We start from the raw sequence: 18636 nt of genomic DNA, 5'->3' as shown, positions 1-18636 counted from the left end.
CGAATTGCCTGTCTGAAGGAGTACCAGACACTAATTGCCTCGGTGTTAACACAGCAATGGCATGAACAACTCAAGTTCCTCAGGGAGCGCAATGACTGCAATTAATCCACCATGACAAACTTTCTCCTTAGCAGAGCTGACGCTGAGAGGAAAGCCCCTGAACATCAGAGGCAAGTGTCAGGAGTTGATCTGGAGAGGCTCCTTCAGCACTAGCAGGTGCTGAAGGGAAATCAGAAGACAATGTGGAGCAAACAACGTCTCCAACCGGGAGCCTACGGCTCAGGCTGTACACAGGGCTCCCAGCCTTCACGAGAGCTCCTGCCACAGGCTAGATAATGAAGTCTCAGGGCCAGCTAATTATGTGAGAGATGAAACCTTGAAAGCTGGAAGTGTTGCAATAAATTCAGAGATTTCACTACAGGAAACATAATGATTAGTCAGGATAACTTTGTAAAAACTCAGTGATTATAAATGCACATATATTCTTCCCCAGATTTACTTGGTCATAATCCTACACAAGGAGAACACAAAACATCAGAAAACCAGGAATTGTGAAGTTAATTTTGGCTGCATACCCCTGGCTCTGTCTGCTCCTGGGTGTATGTCATTTCCCCATACAGATGTGAGTAATAACTTCACGAAGCAAGACCATGCCCGAAAGCACTAAAGCTCAGCTGCAGCACTTGGGGCATTTGGTGACTGCTGACTCCTTCCCTTCATGCCGTGGGACTTGGTCCAGCCAGTTATCGACATAGGCAAGTTAGCTGACTGTCTGCAAACACAGTACGACTATGCAAAGACAGGCAATGCTATCATAATATATCCCTGACAATGGAAAACTGAGGTTCTGAGATGGACAATCCACTTCTTTCCCTCCCCTCCCCCCCCCCCCAAAAAAAAAAAAGAAAACCAAAAAAAGGTATTTTACTGCTGTACCTCAGAAATCAGGTCTCATTGTTTCCAACTGAACAGTGAATCACTACATAAACTCAGACCATCATATAAAAAAAAAGAAACAAGACCCAGTGGAGATACTGCAATTTATCATTTGCAGTAAGATCTGTAGCCCAAAATTCTGATCTACCAGACTAATTCACTTAGTCTACATTGTCATGAACATGGAAAAAAATGAGTCATGAAGACAAGGCCTGCTTATGTACACTACCAGAGCTCATGTGGGGCTTATGTAAAAATATTGAAATTCATACTGCTACAAGACATGGAAGTGGATGGAACCAAGAGGGATCTGCTGCACCCTCAACACTCTTCATACAGGTGGGAAACAACCCAGGGTGGCCTTGTCAACAGATGTCTCATGGCAGAGCTACAGAGTCCTGTAACGTGACTACTTACATGACTTCACGTATGCCACTAAAGGACTCAGCACCTGGCACATGGATGACCACATATGTAAGAGCCAGATGAAACTTTACCGAGTAATAGCAAAACCAAACATCACTATCCCAGATCAAACTACACGTGCTTTCTATCAGAGTCAGTAGAGAACTGTTCACAAAATTGCCACTTCACTAGGCAAAGGGCAGTCCTTAAAAATACAGAATTTCAATTAAGAGCAGGGATCCTGCAGGGCCAGCCCCACCTGAGCAGGCAGGAGAAGAGTCTCACTTCAGCGGTACATCACAAGGCATTAAGTTTTATTATACAACTACGTAGGGTATTCAGAAGTGTGACCAAGCAATCCTCAAGCCTAACCATTTTTTCCTTAAAATACAAACATTACATTTAGAAGTGTTACAGGTTTCTGTTTTGCCTATAAAAACATATTGCAGGACCATGCCAGGAAGGCAGGTACATGAAGCAATGCAGGTCACTTCTCAGGAACTTCATTTTCATAGAGTTTTTGCTCTCTTGTATTCAAAGGTAAAAGTTTTGAATTTGTGTTGTAACTTCCATGACTGAAAAAAAAAAAAAAAAAAGTACTATAGTAGGACACAGTACAGAAAAACATGAGATACAGAATTTGTAAGAAGCATGACCCAGCCAGCACTGTCATCAGGTGTCCTATTTAGGGAAACTTGGCAATTAACATTGGTGGGCAGGGACAGGGCAGAAGCTGCATCCAGGAGGCCAACAGGAACAGGATCCCGCAGCAGGAGTAACTGGGGCTGCAGGACGCTGTGCAGAAGCTCAGGTGCCTGCTACCCTGCACATCAGAAGAGATGCACCGTAACAACAAGTGGCATTTTTATAACCCTTCTCATTTCAGCCCTTTGAATAGTTTGCAAATAATTTCCCTCTGAAGTAAAAATAATTGCATGAAATGGAGGAATTGGCCTAATGGCAAAAGGAACCAGACTTCTACTTGAAGTGTGTGCTGCTCGAGCTCTGCCAGCACTGACACATATTTGGCATTTCAGAAGTGTCCCCCAGCACCAGGCCCTGCACACCAGCATGGGTCAGGACAGCTGGAAAGGAATCACCGAGTACGACATACAGAAATACACTGATTTGGCTGCAACATAACATCATATGGCGTGGAGGCTGTAACATGCTGAAGGTGATGGGTTTGGTCCCTTTTCCCCCATAGCTCATTACCTTCCTGGGGTGCCTTGGAGTCGAAAGGACTCCAGCTTTCAACCTGCTCAAATCACTTCCTTATTTCCCTCTCTTCAAAGCCTATCTGAAGTTCCCACCTGAAGCTGTAGGAAAGAACACGCTCTCACAAGAGCTCTTACAAAAGAATATTGCTATTTCACATGATCCGTCTCACTGCAGACTGGCTAGCACCTGTAGCAGCTGGGCAACGACTGTCTCTGTAGGGCTGGGCCCAAAGAGCTGGAGCAGGAACCCTGGTGTGCTCCACATGCCCAACTGATCTGCTCTTCAGAGGCTTTAACCTTACACACACAGTTAAACCACGCAGTACCTCAAGAATCAGCTATGATTTGTCTTGGGCTATTCCCAGACATAGCTGGGATATGTCTGTATCTTTTACTCCACTTATTTGCAGGATTTTGCACCTTGCTGTGGGTGTCACTGAATCAATACTGAACTAGTCCAAAAGCACTGCACATATTTGCTCTGGATCCTTTTAATTTGAAGAAATATGATTTCTGAAGCAATATGATTTATTAATGCTTCAAGTGCATCAAGGATGGATGTATAATCAGCAAAGAAGCTGGGTTAAAGCCAAACTCATAAAACAACTGTACAGCCAGAATTTACTCTTGCTTTACAGAGAGGGTTATTGGTCTCCAAGCATGATTCAATACAAAATGTTGCTAGATGTATTACATGCTAGGTGTCACGTAATACCTTTAATTGTTGGCGGATGTCTCGCTGCACTTTAGAACATACATCTTGGACTCGTGGCCCACCGTTTTGGATGTGACTGTGTGTACTCATCAGGAGCTGGGACCTGACCTCATGAGACTGCAGCAGCTCCTTATCCCAGCACAGGATAGCAGCAAGAACACAGCCAAGAAACAAAGCCCACAAAAGATAAAACAGTGTCAGATAAGCATAAAACAATTTATCTTTTGTGATCCTCTACCTACTTGGATCACAAAAAAAACATCCCATGCTTTGTGCAACTTCTGTTTAGTCAAGCAAATTTGGTTTTAGAACTGTATCTAGATTCCAGCCTTCAATGTTTGGTTGTAAGCAAATAGGAAACACATTAATGAAGAATTCTGGAAAACATTAACATTTATAACAAGCCACGGTCTGATCTTATTGGGGCTCTTGTGTTTGGCTGAGTTTTATGGGATAATTTCAAATAGATTCACTCCACCTGCATTTCAGGTGGGACAAAAGAATTGAAGGGAAAAAAAAAAAAAAAAAAAAAAAGAACGATCCTGTTCACTTGGATTAATATTTAAAAAAAACTGCTGCACACAGCTCTAGGTCGTTTTCTGGAATTAAAACTGCCACTAATGCCTCTGGTTGCAGCCAGTTTGTCAATCACCTGAACTATTAGCAAGAACCAAACCTTACATCTGGAATATAACTGTCAGAGAAAGAGCTGAACAAATGTGCATTCAGCTGCAGCCACTTCTAAAATTCCACATTCCCTGAATTACTATCTACACTATTTTCTTCTCCTTAAGTCTTGCTTCGTATGTTATATGAATGAAGAATCAGCACTCAGCTTTCCCCCCCCCTCGCCATACAAAGGAACAATGCTTGCGGAGGTCTGTTCTGGCTACAGGAGATAGAATAATACTGGTTCTGAAAAGCAAGAGGAATATAGCCAATTCCAACAGCTCCCTTCAGTGCTATTGCACACAGGCATAAGAAAGCCCCTGGAATTTCTGGATCTCTATAAATAAAAGCAGTGATTGCTTCTAGTGAATATAAAGACATAAGAAATATTTATGGCATAATATAAACACCTACTGTACCTTCCCAATCACAGCACACCGAAGAAGAGAATTTAATACCACCTTTAGAGATTTTCAGATGATTGAAATTTGCATCACACTGCATTAGCAAGCACTTACGTTACATTAACCTTACTACTTACAGATGTAATTAATACTCAGTACAAGTACAGTCAGAACGGGAAAAAAACAAAATCATATAATTTAACAAATGCCAAATAAATATATCTGGATCTCCAAGATATTTCTCAAACAAGAAGAACTACAGCAAAAAAAAAAAAAAAAAAAAAAAAGAAAAGTCAGAGCTGGCAAGTTTTATAGAGTCATGCTTCTATCTGTCAGATAATCCATCAGAATTCAGGTATTATGGGTATTAGAAATTATTATGGTACTCCCTCAAATGGAGTTGAAAGAAAATATTATATACCGTTCTACACTTGAATGGGTTGAGTGATTATTGACTGATGACTGCAAACATGCACATCCAGAGCTGTTCTGTGAATATATTTTAGGACCGTTTGCTCACTTTTGCTCATTTCATCTGTGAACAGACAACTTTCTCACCTGTCATGCATTTGACTTTGCTGGAGAAACTGTGCGGAATCTTCTGGGGAAAAAATGCTTTGAAAAGAGCAGACATTGGAATTACAGTAATTAGATCTAGAAAGAAGGGATAAAAGTGTTCATGCTGTTAAACAGGTAGCAATGCAATTGCTTCAGCGTTTGACTTGACAGCTCATTTTTAAGCTGAGCTGTTCTGCTGCTATTATTTGAAAATAGCTGTCACTGTCAGATATTTTAATTTATTTGTAATTAACTCCAGTGTCACTCTAGGAGTAAACTAAACGCCCTGTGGAATACCAACACATGTGTAACAACAAATACATGGCAATTTACATCTCCTCTTAGTCTAAATAAAATAACTCCAATTGAGGCCACTTTTCCTATTTTCCTTAATCCTGCAGGAGGATTGCTAGGATTACCTGACAGTACTGGTTTTACAGAGGCAAGATAGAAATTCCACATGCGTTCCTTGCTTTTTTATCCAGCAAAACATACTCAGTATATATATGTCCTCTACTTTTATTCGATCTGATGTCAGCCTTAGCTAACCCATATTTTATAGATGGCCAAACAAACTAGCATAAACTCCCATGTTAGTATTTTATCATTGCTTGCACTTTGTGGACAAACTTGGCACTATCAGTGATCTAAGCAAGAATATACTCAGTGACTTGGGGTGCGTGTGTGTGCCCATTTTTTATTTTATTTTTTAAAATCTCATCTGGTTCATTAAGAAGTCCTTTCTTTTGAAATTGACAGAGATGCATACATCCCCTTATGATTAGATAATATGATCACCACAGTTTGCTTTACTGTTGAAATACATATGCTTTCCTCACCTGGGAAAAGCCTTTAAGGAAAAGTTTCACATTGCTAAGGTGAAGAGACCAAATCTTTCAACTCAATACTTGAAAACAGAAACATTTCCCTCCAGGTTATTTTGTTTCTGGTTACTTTACTGAAGTGTCTGCAGCACCAAATACAGAAAAGTTTTCTTTGTTCTCCTGACATTCAGAATCTTTATTTCCATCTTGTCTTAAATTTACAAAGGTCACAACAGAATTTCTTGTTTGTTTACTTTGTCTTGATATCCGTATGAAATCATGCACCTAATTATCAGCTGTACTTCTGTTACCCCAAGAGAGACTTTCCTTTTTCCAAGCTGGCATTAAATTTATTTTCAAGAGAGAAAAAAGGTTTAATAAATACAAAACATTTAATGAAGAGAATTAGATAAAGTAATAAGGCAAAAAAAAAAAATATATCACAGCTTCAGATCCTCGCTGGCTATGGTAATATACTGAAAGCAAACAAAGGTCCTCAATAAAACATCAAGCCTTATTCCCTCCTTGCAGCCTGTTTGAATCTTAATAAAGACTTAATAATGATGAAGACAACATCGAGAAACCAGTGCTCCCCTTCCTGCTGCCTGCCTGCCGCTTACTTCCCTGAAACAGATTTAAAGACAAGTAAACAGGAGCCGGAAAACTTGCAAGTTCTCTTACCATCTGACAAGTCAATTAGCCCGAGGTAGTGCAAAAGTTTCAGAGAGGAGCACACCACCACCACAATGCCTAGAGTCTGCAGTCCCTCCGACTCGCCTTTAGTCCACATCCTCCAAGGCACCAGGCAGCACCTGCTGGCTGCCGGCACCCGGCTGGCAGACATGGAAAGCTGCAAACTCCTCCGGTGGAAGCTTTCCTCCCCGCTGCTCAGCTGAGTGTGCAGCCCCTTCCCTCTCCCTCCCCCGGCCTCGCACTCCCTCTCTTTCTCAGGCTCTCCCCCTAGTTCTGCTTCTCTTCTCCTCTCTCCCCCCTTCTTGCCTTTCTTTTTTTTTTTTTTTTTTTTTTAATTAAAAAAACATCCAAGCAATTTCAGCATTTAGCAGTAATATTGGGTTTTAATTTCTTTCACTTTAGGGTAATTCTCTCAAGAGCTTACTCTGCCCCTGAACAACTTAATGCAGGGCTCCTAACCTCAGCAACATCTCGCATGGTTTTCATTGTATACTTTTTTTTTTTTTTAAACATATCTGTGATACCAGTCATCATTTGCTTTGGGGATTTTCTCAGTAATCCTACCAATTTGGATGCTTTTTATCAATGCCTCTTCTGTACTGCATAGGAGACTACAGCAGGTTGTAGGGGAGGAAAGGAAGGATCCTTCCCTTTCCTAATCCTCTTCCTCCTTTACATTACCCCAGGACACTGAGGCAGCAAGGCACGCAGTCGCAAGGCTGCAACATAATTAAAACCAGATTTTTCAACCACGCTGGTAGTGCAGGATGCTAGGATGTGCAGGGGAGCGCCCAGAGGCAAGGTCCTTCCCTGCCCCATGCTGCCAGCCCTGGGGGGAGCAGCAACCCTAGGGCTTGGAGGACCTGGGCCTGCTGCCACTGTGCAGCCATGCCCGGGGGCAGGACCTCAACGGGATTTTGTCCATCATGCTAACCAAGGGATGCCCTCTGATCACACAGGCGTTCTGTGGAAGCCAGGGTGGAGGAGGTATGGAGTGCTCCCACATGCCTGAGTCATCAGGAACACTTGAATTGAGTTGGAGCTTTATTTCCATGCGCAGGTGACCGATGAACAGCTCAAACAGCAGCAGAATGCATTTGCAAGGGTGATGAGGGTTCCCTGCCACCAGCAGCTACCTAACCAGAGCTCCCCTCCCTGCTGGCATGGGGCTGTTACCACCCCAGGCACTGGGACTCCCTGGTGACGGGGCACAGAAGCCCCAGGTTGTGCTTCCCTTCTGCGGAAGGGCTGCTGGTTGGCTGGCAGACACCAGACAAGGTTCCTCCATCCCTCCAGCTTTAAGCCCTATGCTGACCTATCACCATGGTGTTTAGTTAAACCAAACCAGTTTTCTGCTGCTATTTAGTCATTTAAATAAACACAACTGATTAGGGAGTTGGCTACAGGTGCATAATCCAGTGGCAAACCCTGCAGACCCGGATCTGTGCTTCCCTTTTAAGAAACAATTTAATTATGAGCACCTCTCAGCAAAAGCTCAGCTCCCCGCTTGGCCCATCAGGTACCGCACCACCTGTTCTCTGCCACAGCACTGAGCTCATGCAAGAAATTGCTTCTGTGCTGTAAGCCCAAGAATGGATCCTCAGTATCAAAACAGAGCACCACCAACTCTGGACAAGAAGCAGAAATATTAACTAAGAGCTTATGAGGTGTTTTATTTGAATCATGCCTGGATCAAAGAAAAACCCAAACTGAGTCAATCCCAAATAAATAGCTGGATTCAAAGTTGGGAGTTCTTTGGAGTAAATATTCTACAGGCTATAAAACATCCTGCAGAGCTGCAGCAGCCTTTGGAGTGATTTTTCCCAAGCAGTGGTATACCTGTTGTATAATACATACTGTTATACTCACAGAGGATAACTCCAGGGACTAAATGTTTCCAGCTAGAATCACACAAAACTAGCAGCACAAACTTGAGTGCCCAGTTTTCTACTATAGCCAACAAAAAACTTTGCAGAGCAACAACTAGAAGAAAAAGAGCTTTTTTTTTTTTTTTTTTTTTTAGATATTTATGGATGAGGTTAAGCTTCCTAGTGAAGCAGTAATAGCTTTATTTTTGCAAAACGCTAAAAAAATGAGGAATTAAGCAGGTCTGTTTAAAATACCAGATGTCTTGATAATAGAGATAGATGGTCTCGCTAATGCCTAGCCTAAGTATCTCTTGCACACAGCAAAAGGGGTTGAATGGCTCAATTAACTCTGGAAGGTTTGCGCTGGATAGGCACTGCCTGTGCCCTCTGGGAACACGAGTAAGAACTTCATCAAGATCAATCAAAATAACATATAATGAAAAGGATTTTGAGGTAATAAAAGAATTGCAATGGTGAATCATATCAATGACTTATGTGATCTATAAAATGCTCTTTAAATCTGCTGGGGAAAGATACATCATGTGAAGGTGCAACAATCACAGCAAAATGGAGAATAACCTTCCTGTCGCAGAAGCTCCTCCCAGCAGCCAAGCTGTTTGGACCACATTTGTACTTTCAAGGAGGATTCATCTCCTTTCTTCATTTTAAAACAAATACAGCATGACAGGTTCTCATTACCCTCACCTGTAAAAAGCCTCCAATGTTATTCTGTGATTAGCCTGTTATAAAACAAAATATTAAATTTGTCATTTTGATCGACTATTCCTTTGTTCTCGTGTTACGATAAAGAATAAACAGGAACATCTGATTGATTCTTCCTGTGCAGTTCATTATTTCAAATATCTCCAGAACACCTTTGTTTATGGATCTTCTTCCCATACCCGGCAGTCCTGAACACTCTTCCCACATGGCCACTTCCCATAAATCTATTTTCACTGCAGAGCTCTGAGGCTCTTCCCCTTCTGTTGTATTTTAGAAATGGCATAATGAGATCATTCACGGTACTGCAGGTAGCTGTAACATCAAAAATATTAAATTACTATTCTATGCATACTTATCCAATATAATTTGCGCGTGCATAAAGTTGGGGGGTTTATTGCTGTTTTCATTTTCAACCAGGCAAACCAAAGTGAGAACCACGTGTCTGAGTGATTTTAAGTCACCTAGACCTGAGCAAATGATATTGTTTAAATTTCAGTGTTTTATCAGCCTGCCTTGGTCAACAGCTATTCATCTCCCCTCCTTTTGCCCCATGTGATTTGGGTTTTCTCATATTTCTCTGGCTCTGACTATCCCTAAGGAATTTGTACCTTCTGCAAATTATGTGGAGAGACAACTACAGACTATGATTGAATAAAAATATGCCATGAGTCAAGTTAACGAGTCTAGCACCCAAGTAACTAATGGTTTAGGGTCCCAACCTAAACCATGAGCCATCTCCAGCCAGACTAACAGCTGTTCACTGACAACAGGCTCAGGTCCCGACCCATTTGCACTATCACAATCTCACCCCAACCCCTCTGCCCACAAATTACTTAGGCTTCATATCACATTTGTGTTTTCCAGCAGTTATTCAGCAGCCCAGAGTGTTTTTGGAAGTGCTGGCTAATTACCAGTTATTATTTTTGTCACTGGAGATGCATTCGGCATAATGACAGGTCTGTGATGTCTCACTTTGGTTTGGTTTTAGTGCTGCACAGGGAGCTGGGAGCAAGGAGCTCCGTGCCTCAGCCTGCCATCTTCTCGCTGTGTCAGCTCAAGGAAGCAACCAGCAGACAAACCCTTGCCTGCCATAGTACACATTTTCCTGCCCTAACGAAGGCAGCTATAATCCCATCAGAATGTTTCCCCTTGGTTCACCTCTTCTGAGGCATGTGAAGGAGCCACTCTTTGCGCTGTGCATGCTTCCCTGCTTGTTGGCCATGCAATGAAGCCGGCAGGTCTGAGGACCCACAGCGTTCATGCAGAGGAGCAGGAGGAGCACCGTGAGGGAGCCAGGGAAAGGCTTCCGTGCTGCTGTCCGACTTTTCTGACTGGCAACAAAAGTTGAGGACACCTGCTGGGAGGGAAAGGAGGGTAGGGGAGAGGAAGTGAAAAGTTAAAAGGAGGCATAGCACAAGAGGGTATTTCAGGCCTGAAATAAGGAACACTAAGGTGATGTGACATGCAGATCCGATCTAGGAAGGAGGGGGCTTTACCCAATCTGAAACTGGGCACAAAAATGAAACACCTGATGTCAGCTCAACCAGGGGTTGATTTCCCACCCGGCTGACCCGTGCCAGGCCCCGTCCCAGCTGGGTGCTTTCCCCAGAGCCCATGCTCGGAGGTGAGCACTCTCTGTACTCTCCCCAGCAGCAGGTCCATGTCACTGCTGGGAGCCAAGAGACCCAAAGGCTGAGCCTGCCACAAGCCGTACGTGCCCTGCAGCGGCAGCTTTGGCTGACTGGATTTCTGCACAAGCAAGAGGAGATGTGACCCCTCCTTTGTGTCACTGGCAATTGCTCTGCAGGGTCTCCAAGCAGTCCCGAGGCATAAAGCTGGAAGCCTCCGCTGTCAAGTCTGGCTGTGATTTTCTCATCACAGGTGGATTTTCCCCCATCTTATTTATTTCCCATCAGACTGCCACAACTTCTATCTCAGTTTTATTAAAAGTGATGATTAATAACACAGAACCTTTGTTCTCAGACTTTTTTCTAATGGGCTGCATTTTTCCAGATTCACATTGACTTAAGTGCATGAGAATAACAAAGAACAGCTAGTCTAGTCTTTTTTCCCCCAAGGGCTCAGAAGATCAGGATTTTTTGCCACAAGAAAACTGATACAGGAAGAACCCCACAAAATAAGAATTTCTTAGCATGAACTATACCAAGTTATGTGATACAGCTGCACCTGCTTACAGTTTCTGCAATAGCGAGTACCTTTCTTTTCCAATGCATGCCAGCTTGCTGATAACTGCTAAGACATTCCTTCTGACCAGGTCTTTTGCTTACTACATCCTAAGGAAGAAGGAAAAATCCCTGAGGGAAAAACACAGTGAAAGGATGCAGCACTACATATGCTTTGCTCTCTCACTCATCTCCCTGGAGGATCTTCTCTTGGCATCAGTTACAACGAGAGAAGAGGCAGACAGTTACTGGGGTTTCTACTACAACTCTGTTCAGCTACAACATGCCTGGAGACACCCTTGATGCCCCAGGACCATCTCTGGAAGGACCAGCGGGTCCCCTCTAGGCCAGCTAATGCCTGCAGCAGGATCTGCCTCGCTGCCAGCTCCCCCCTCACCAGGCGGGGCAGGGCCTCACGCTCCGCAGGGATGGTGACCCCAGCACCACATCGCTCTCCTAGGCAGGAGGTACCTCCTAGCACCCAATCTAAGCCTCTGAAGCTGTCACGTACAGCCGCTAGTCCCTCTGCTGTGAAGCCAGGTATCTGTCAACAGTGCGTGCATGTGGTCACCTGCAAGCCGCAAAGCCTTCCTCTTGTCCAGCTCCTACCCATGAAATATACAGGCTGCTCTTTGAAAGGCAGCATTTAAGGCTAATACATTTGAGAGTATTCTTTAGAGAAAGCTCCTGAACCTAGGCCAAGCCATTTTACTGCTGACATTGCTGCCAAAACCTCTTCATTATCGTAAGAAGGGCTGGACTGCCGGCCAACAGCACGGGCTCTCCTTCCCTACCTCACCACAGCATTTTCCACTAAGATGAAAGGAGCTCAGTTACCCGGCCTACCTTCCCCCCGCCAAGGTTCAGGCTGCAAAACACGCAGAAGGGCCATTTTCAGAGAGGAAGCATTCAGGCAGTCTTCCAGGCAGCAAGCAAGGAAGGTTCTGGTTGGGACTGTAGCCCTAAAGGTTGGTATGTACAGATGTCTGACTGCAGAATAGCATTAGAAACATCAGGAGCTGGGAAAGCACTTTTGGAGTGTTTCACCCATATCCTGGGTACTCAGACTTGAAATGTGGTGCAGCCCACAGTGCCAGGAGGGGTGGATTTGGCACCTTAAAGATCATCAGCATTTCGTACCTGTCTTTAGGGAAACAGAACCCCAATAATCATGAAAGGCCAGCAGAGAAATTCAAGTTCGGAATTCTGAGAGCTTTGTTGGAACGGCTGCAGGCTTGGAGAACTAAGAAAGCGAGGAAGCCTGGCTGTACGAGCAGTTAGTGTCCCTTGGAAAATCCACCCAACTACCCCCAGTGCCACAAGGTACAGCTCTCCTGGGGACACCAGTGCCAAGCTAGCACTGACCAGCAACTCCAACTTAGGTATCTGTTCTCAACCCCTTATTTACCTTTTTCCCCTTATTTTCAAGTAGTGAACTGAACAAGCAGTCTATGTGGTACATTTCTCCAATGATGCTCCAGGGCAATATTAAACCATCTTCGTGTTTTCACATACGAATAAGGTGAAACACTGCCCAGTAAAGATCACGTCCCAGCTTCTGCCCTAGTTACAGCACACGCATTCCAAGCCTAAGCACTGAACACTCCCCACTTGTAGAATGCTGCTCCTTTATCTATTAAACCATGTTTTCTCATCGCTTCTCATAATGCTCTGCACTTATTTTTTAAATAGCTTCAAGCAATGAACACTTGCATATGCCTTTCTAAATAACCCGAATTTTTCACTTAGCAATGTGCTGCAAGAGGAAATACCCTTAAACACTCATTGACTCTTCACTAGGATCTCATCCTCACTGCATCATCTACACATTACTTGCATTTAAGTTTTTTTTTTTTTTTTTATCATCTGTAATTTGTATTTCCATTTTCCCCCCAGCTTGAAAGAAGGCTTAGTTTAATTGGTTATTTGCATAATTATTCTGAAAAATAAAGCACTACAAAAATGGCTAATAGGAGATCAGAGTACTGTATTCATGAAGGAATTACAAAACAGAGGAAAACTAACTGTATTTTATGTACAGCATCGTCGCAAATCACATCATCCCTGAAGCATTTGAAAACCCAGGCAAAGCAGCAAAATTCTCAGCAACTAATGCCTCGCAACGCAACAGAAACCAAGAACAAAGCGGTCAATCTATAAAGCCAACGTCTCTCTGAAGTTGTGTTTTCTAAAGAAATAATATCAAGTTCGTAAAGTACAACAGACAACAAAAAGTAAAAAAGCAGTTGATGCTGTTTCTCAAAATGCATGGAAACTGAGAGAACTTTTGGAGGATGCCAAAAGAGAGGGGAAATGGCTTGGCTTCTGCGAGCACGGCTCCGGCTGTTCTGCTCCTCTAGTGGCCCCACTGGTTAAGTTCTGGGCACAGCACAGATGGAAAATGCTCCTGACCAACAAAGAGCTTGAAATAAAGGCAGTAATGCAAGTGCATGCCACAGAAACTACAGAAAGGATGCGATGCTAAAGCTAAATGGTAGCCTGGGATAAATGACCTCCTTCAAGCCTCTGCCTTTCTGTGTATTTAAAAGCAAACTGGACCCTGGCGATGGAGCCAGCTTCCTACTCACTGCCACCAGTCGCACAGCAGAAGAGCAAAGGAAAGCAACAAGCTACCAGCATCTACTTGTATTTGCAGTTCCCCAGCACAGACAAGGGGAAAAAAGCCATGAGCAAACCCCAGCGAGCAGATTTAAACTCGGAAATTAAGCTGAAATTCAAGGGCAAAAGCAAACCAAAGGAAATTTATGACTGTCACATCGGGGAAAGGGCAGCACAGGCAGAAGAATGATTTGTACACAGCTCATCCCAGCCCTGTAAATATTCATATTTGGAGGTGCATTACAGATTGTACACGCTCCAGCAGTCACGACACCCCTCCAGCAACCCGCATTCCTCCCGAGTAGCACCATGCACCCATCACATTTCTAGTCGAAGGTTACAGCAGACACATGGGGGAGGGCACGGATTCGTTTCCCCAAAGTCCTCCACACGCACATCTCCAGCACTAGTGTTTGTTCTCAGGGGGCGTAATACACTTGTGCTAGCTCTTACTGAAAGAAACATCCACCAGCACAGGACAGGCTTATCACAGAGGGGCCGATACTCTGGAGCGAGAGTTGCTCATCCCTTGGGCTACCAGCAGCATCAGGTGGGACCGGTACAGGCTCCATCACATACAGCTGAGGAGCTCCCGGAGCACTGCCCCTCAGCACCAGAGGGTCTCTGCCCAAGAGGAGCAGCCAGAGCACTGCAGCAGCCCCAACACCAACGTGGGCGCTGTGAGTCAGACATCAAGTCAGCTTGCTCTTCTGCCCTCCTGTATACATGTACATACAGTTATTGCATAGCGATCTACGTACATCATCCGTACTATGCCAATTCTTCATGAAAAACAATCACACAGCATGCGAGGAACTAAGGTGAAAGGCCCAAGTTCATTCAGAATGGTGCTGGTCCAGTTCCAACACCCACCTAAGTTCTGTTCACTTCCAGCACAAGAAGATCATTGCGTTTTGGGACGTATTACTGGGTATCCAAGAGCTTTTAAAGGAAAAGTTGGAAGATGTCCTTATCAAGTAACCACATATTTCCAGGGCGGTCCATAGTATTCTGTAGAGATTTTAATAAACCTCTGCCTCTACATAAATACACTCCCGTCAGTTTGCTGACTGGAGCATATTCTTCCCAAGGGAGAGGAATATGATAGCAGACACTGCTCAGCCCTCCCTCTCTCCCCTCAGTTTTGACTGCAGCTTATTAATTGCTAGGTATGCTCTTGTGAAAAAAAATTACAATATTTAATCACCATTATTAAACTAGATACAAGCTTGGACAAATCAGTGAATGCTTCACCGATGTTTCACAGCCGCTCAACCACACCCCCTTCCCCCAAATCTAGCAATGACGCCAAACTATGTCTGGAGGTACTGGAGATGCTCATTTCATCTAAAATGCAAAACACCCTTCGGTACATTGAAAAATCCTTGTGTAGAGCCTTCTCTATCCTGCAGCATTTTACATGCACACTGAGTAGCTACTTATAATTAATTTGTTAACCATTGCCAAGCCATGTACTACAAGAAGTTTGTTTTGCTACAAGATCTAACTTTCAGCTAGAGCTTACAAAATTTCAAGTATCGTTATGAATGCTAGAGATACAACCACACGTTTCTGCCATTTCCAGAGCAGAAAAAAGATGGCAAAACACTACAGCACTTAACTGTTGCCCCAACAAGCATGTACTGGGCAGTATCCCTCTTCCAGATGGCCTGGAAAACCGAAGGACAGTTCTCAGCTTGCAAAAAACACAAGCATGCAAGAAAGCCATTTGGCAAACAAAGGAAGGCAGAAGTTCTGCAGCTCCAGCAGACCACAGGCATTCTGCCACTGTAAGCTTAGGGGAGGTCGAGCTCTTTGGTGATGGGAATTCAGCCATTTAAGCAGCTGCAGAGGTTTAGTTTGCTTGAGATAATCCACGCTAAGAACGTACCTTTTTTTCCACCCTCCATTCCCACTTTTGCTTGTTTTCAACTATTCAGTTACGAGAAGAGGTGGGCCTCAGGCTGGGGAGGGCCTACAGCGCAGCTGGAACTGAGGTGCAGCTTGCCCAGTTCCCATCTTCCTGCCTCGCTGTGCCGTTTTAGCTGCATGCCCTTCTTACAGGGAGGATGGGTTTTAGATTAAAATACGAGCATTTGAATCGTAAGGCATTCATCATGGAGGAACCCATACATCACACATCCTTTTGGAAGGAAAAGCCCACAAATATATAATATTTGAATATATGAAGCTCTGTGAGCCTGAAAACAGTTTGCAAGGTTGCAAATTGCCCAGTTCCACAAGTGCACTAATCCCATTTCAGTTGCTGGCTTCAGTGCTATCAAGGCAGAAACACAAAAAAGCACTTGATTTCATATAAGTACATCAGAAAAATTTCATGGACGCTGCTAAGTAATTGATCTGCACAGGAAGGAATTTTCTAGTGTCTAGTTTGCTGCACAGATTGCAAAGCTCCAACCTTTTGTGCTAACGTGCACAGAAATACGGCTCCCTGCGCACTCCTCCTGAATACCAAGCAGGCAGTCTGTAGCTGGTAGGAAATAAGCTCACACACACATCCAAGCACTAGCAAGCATTAATATTTAGGTTTATTCAGACCCAGGCATAAACTTGTTACCAGTGGGAAACATATACATCTTCCTGAACAACAGAAGAGCGTCTGGAGAGTCAGTTAGAAGAGAAAGAGCATCTTCTCAGCACATAGTCTCAAACCTACTAAAAATTTCACTGTTATAACTCTAGAAAGAGAAGGTGACATTAGCGTATTTACTCACTACAGTCGGTTCAGTTTATGCAGTAATTGCGCCCGGATGGGGCATTAGGCAGCGCAGCCCTGGAAGTGCCCCACACCAGGCTGGAACGAAGCGGCAGCTGAGGGTGCCGATTAGCTCTTGTTTATGGGAGCGCTAACTGCACAGACACTCAACTGCCTCTCATAGCACAACGTCATTTTAGGCTTTGCTTTTGGTGCCTTTGCTACGACTCCAAAGCACAGAGACAGTGGAATTAACGGCATCACAAAAACGGAGCTGACAAATCTTATGCAAGAGCTTTACTTGAAGGGAAAGCCACCCCATGCACAGGTGAAGGACTGCAGCTTGCGTTGCAATGAACTGAACCTGAGTTTGAGCCTTCACAGGAGAAATTCCTTCAATACCTCTCCCTCAGCGGGGAGGAAGGCGAGGATGCAGACTCCCACACGCACAGCCACAGAGGAGTGGGCTAAATAAACCCTTGACATTTCACATCAAAACAATTCAGTTACCTGAGGCCCCACTGGGATTAGGCGGGGACTGGTCACAGGTCCCCCAGAACCAGCAATGAGACCTGGATGGGAGGCACACAAGGTCCTCACCTGCATGCCCATATTCTGTCCGGATGGCCTTACAACACCTGCAGTAATGGTTTGGTTCAGTTATAGGGCTGTATCTCTGCCCCCTTTATTTTTCTCTCAGTACATCTGCGCCAGTACCACTTTGATAATGAATGGACCTTTTCTCCTTGATGTTCTAAGCTCGCACGTCTGAAATGCTGCTCTGCATCACCACCCTACTGGCACCCCTCAGTTACCCCACGAACACTGATAAGAGCTCAGTGGCTGCCTGTGCCTGCTCCTAACAGCCCACAGAGTCACGATGAGACAGAAAAGAGGGGTGCCAGCCTGGGACTTTGGAAACCTTGCTCTACTGGGGTGCAGTGAAACCATGGCCAGGGCATGGAGACCAAGCTGCCCCCGGGAGGAGCTGTGTGTGCACCCCGAGCTCTGGGCCTGGCTCCCCCTTTTGTGAGGCACGGCCCCAGAGGGCTCTTACAGCACAAGCACGCTGCCGGCTGCGACACATGAGGAGGTGACGCTGTGGGGGCACTTTGTCTTGAAGCAGGACAAGCAAGACAGTACCTGTGCAGATGAAGTGATGTTAAGTGCACAATACAACAAATTGCAGCCATTAAACAACCATTGTCATCAACCCAGCCTTAGTTCAAGAAAGTGAATGTGTCACAGAAACTCAGTAAGGTGAACTCCAGCATCGCAGAGCTTGGCAAATCACTGCTGACTCCTGCCCAAGCAGCCAAGGGCACATGTCTTCCAGAAAGTCCCTTGGGATTAGATGAGCTCCCTTACCCAAGTCTCCTTGGCATAACTTTGAAAAAGACTTCTTGCAGAACAGTTTTGCCCACGTACACCCACACATCCCCTTGTTTTACCAGCAGGTCAGAAATAAACGTTTTCTGTTCACTGCATTTCGGGGACTGCCCACACCGGCGTGCCCAGTAAGAAGCCAGCTGCCAGGCACGTTGTGGTATGGGTCTGCTGTGACTTTAGGGGAGACGCAGACCAACATTTCCATTTTAATAAAGACATCAGTTACAAAAGGTGCCACTGAGGGAAAGTACTTACAGTAATGGGGAATTAACAAGTCCCTGTAATTAGCCAATTAGTTATCTTGGATCCAATTCATTAAGAAGCCGCACATCCTCGTTTCATTCATTTCTCCTCCCACTTTCTGCTTTCCAGCCAGGACTGGTGGCACAGAAGGCAGGAGAGGTGAGGCCCAGCAGCAGACACTGAGCTCGGCTGCTGCAGCCCCCAGGCACGCTCTGCCACTGACCCACACCGCGCGGTCATCCCTGCTCCCCGGGAACTGGGGGAACCCTCTGCTGGCAGGTTCGCCTGGAGCCAGCTGCCGTTACACACGGCGTGGAGGACTCGGTAGCCTGAACATGGTGGTAGCCATGCAGGAACCAGCCCAGAAAAAAGCAGCACCTGGTGGCACACATTTCTGCATGGGGAAACCCACTTGGGTATCAACACACCCAGGCTGCAACGCCTAGGGGTGTCTTAAAGAGCATCCCCAGG

General features: G+C 44.8%; 1 protein-coding gene across 4 annotated transcripts in view; it reads right to left on the bottom strand.

Annotated features, from left to right (window-relative positions):
• Window positions 1–18636, bottom strand: part of KCNIP1 (potassium voltage-gated channel interacting protein 1) — a gene marked incomplete at its 5' end in the record, with an annotated part of 372336 nt that overhangs the window by 47874 nt on the left and 305826 nt on the right. The window contains one exon of one of the 4 annotated variants that reach the window (XM_082771653.1): window positions 6413–6532. The exons of the other annotated variants lie outside the window; for them this stretch is intronic. Within the exon in view, the coding sequence (XP_082627779.1) occupies window positions 6413–6521 (109 nt within the window). Of the gene's footprint in view, window positions 1–6412; window positions 6533–18636 lie in introns of those variants that run through there. 4 annotated transcript variants of the gene reach the window in all.

This window comes from Aythya marila (assembly GCF_965140915.1).
Source record: "Aythya marila genome assembly, chromosome: 14".
Taxonomy (NCBI): domain Eukaryota; kingdom Metazoa; phylum Chordata; class Aves; order Anseriformes; family Anatidae; genus Aythya; species Aythya marila.
The sequence above is the reverse complement of the archived record's forward strand: the minus strand, read 5'-3'. Positions and strand labels throughout refer to the sequence as shown.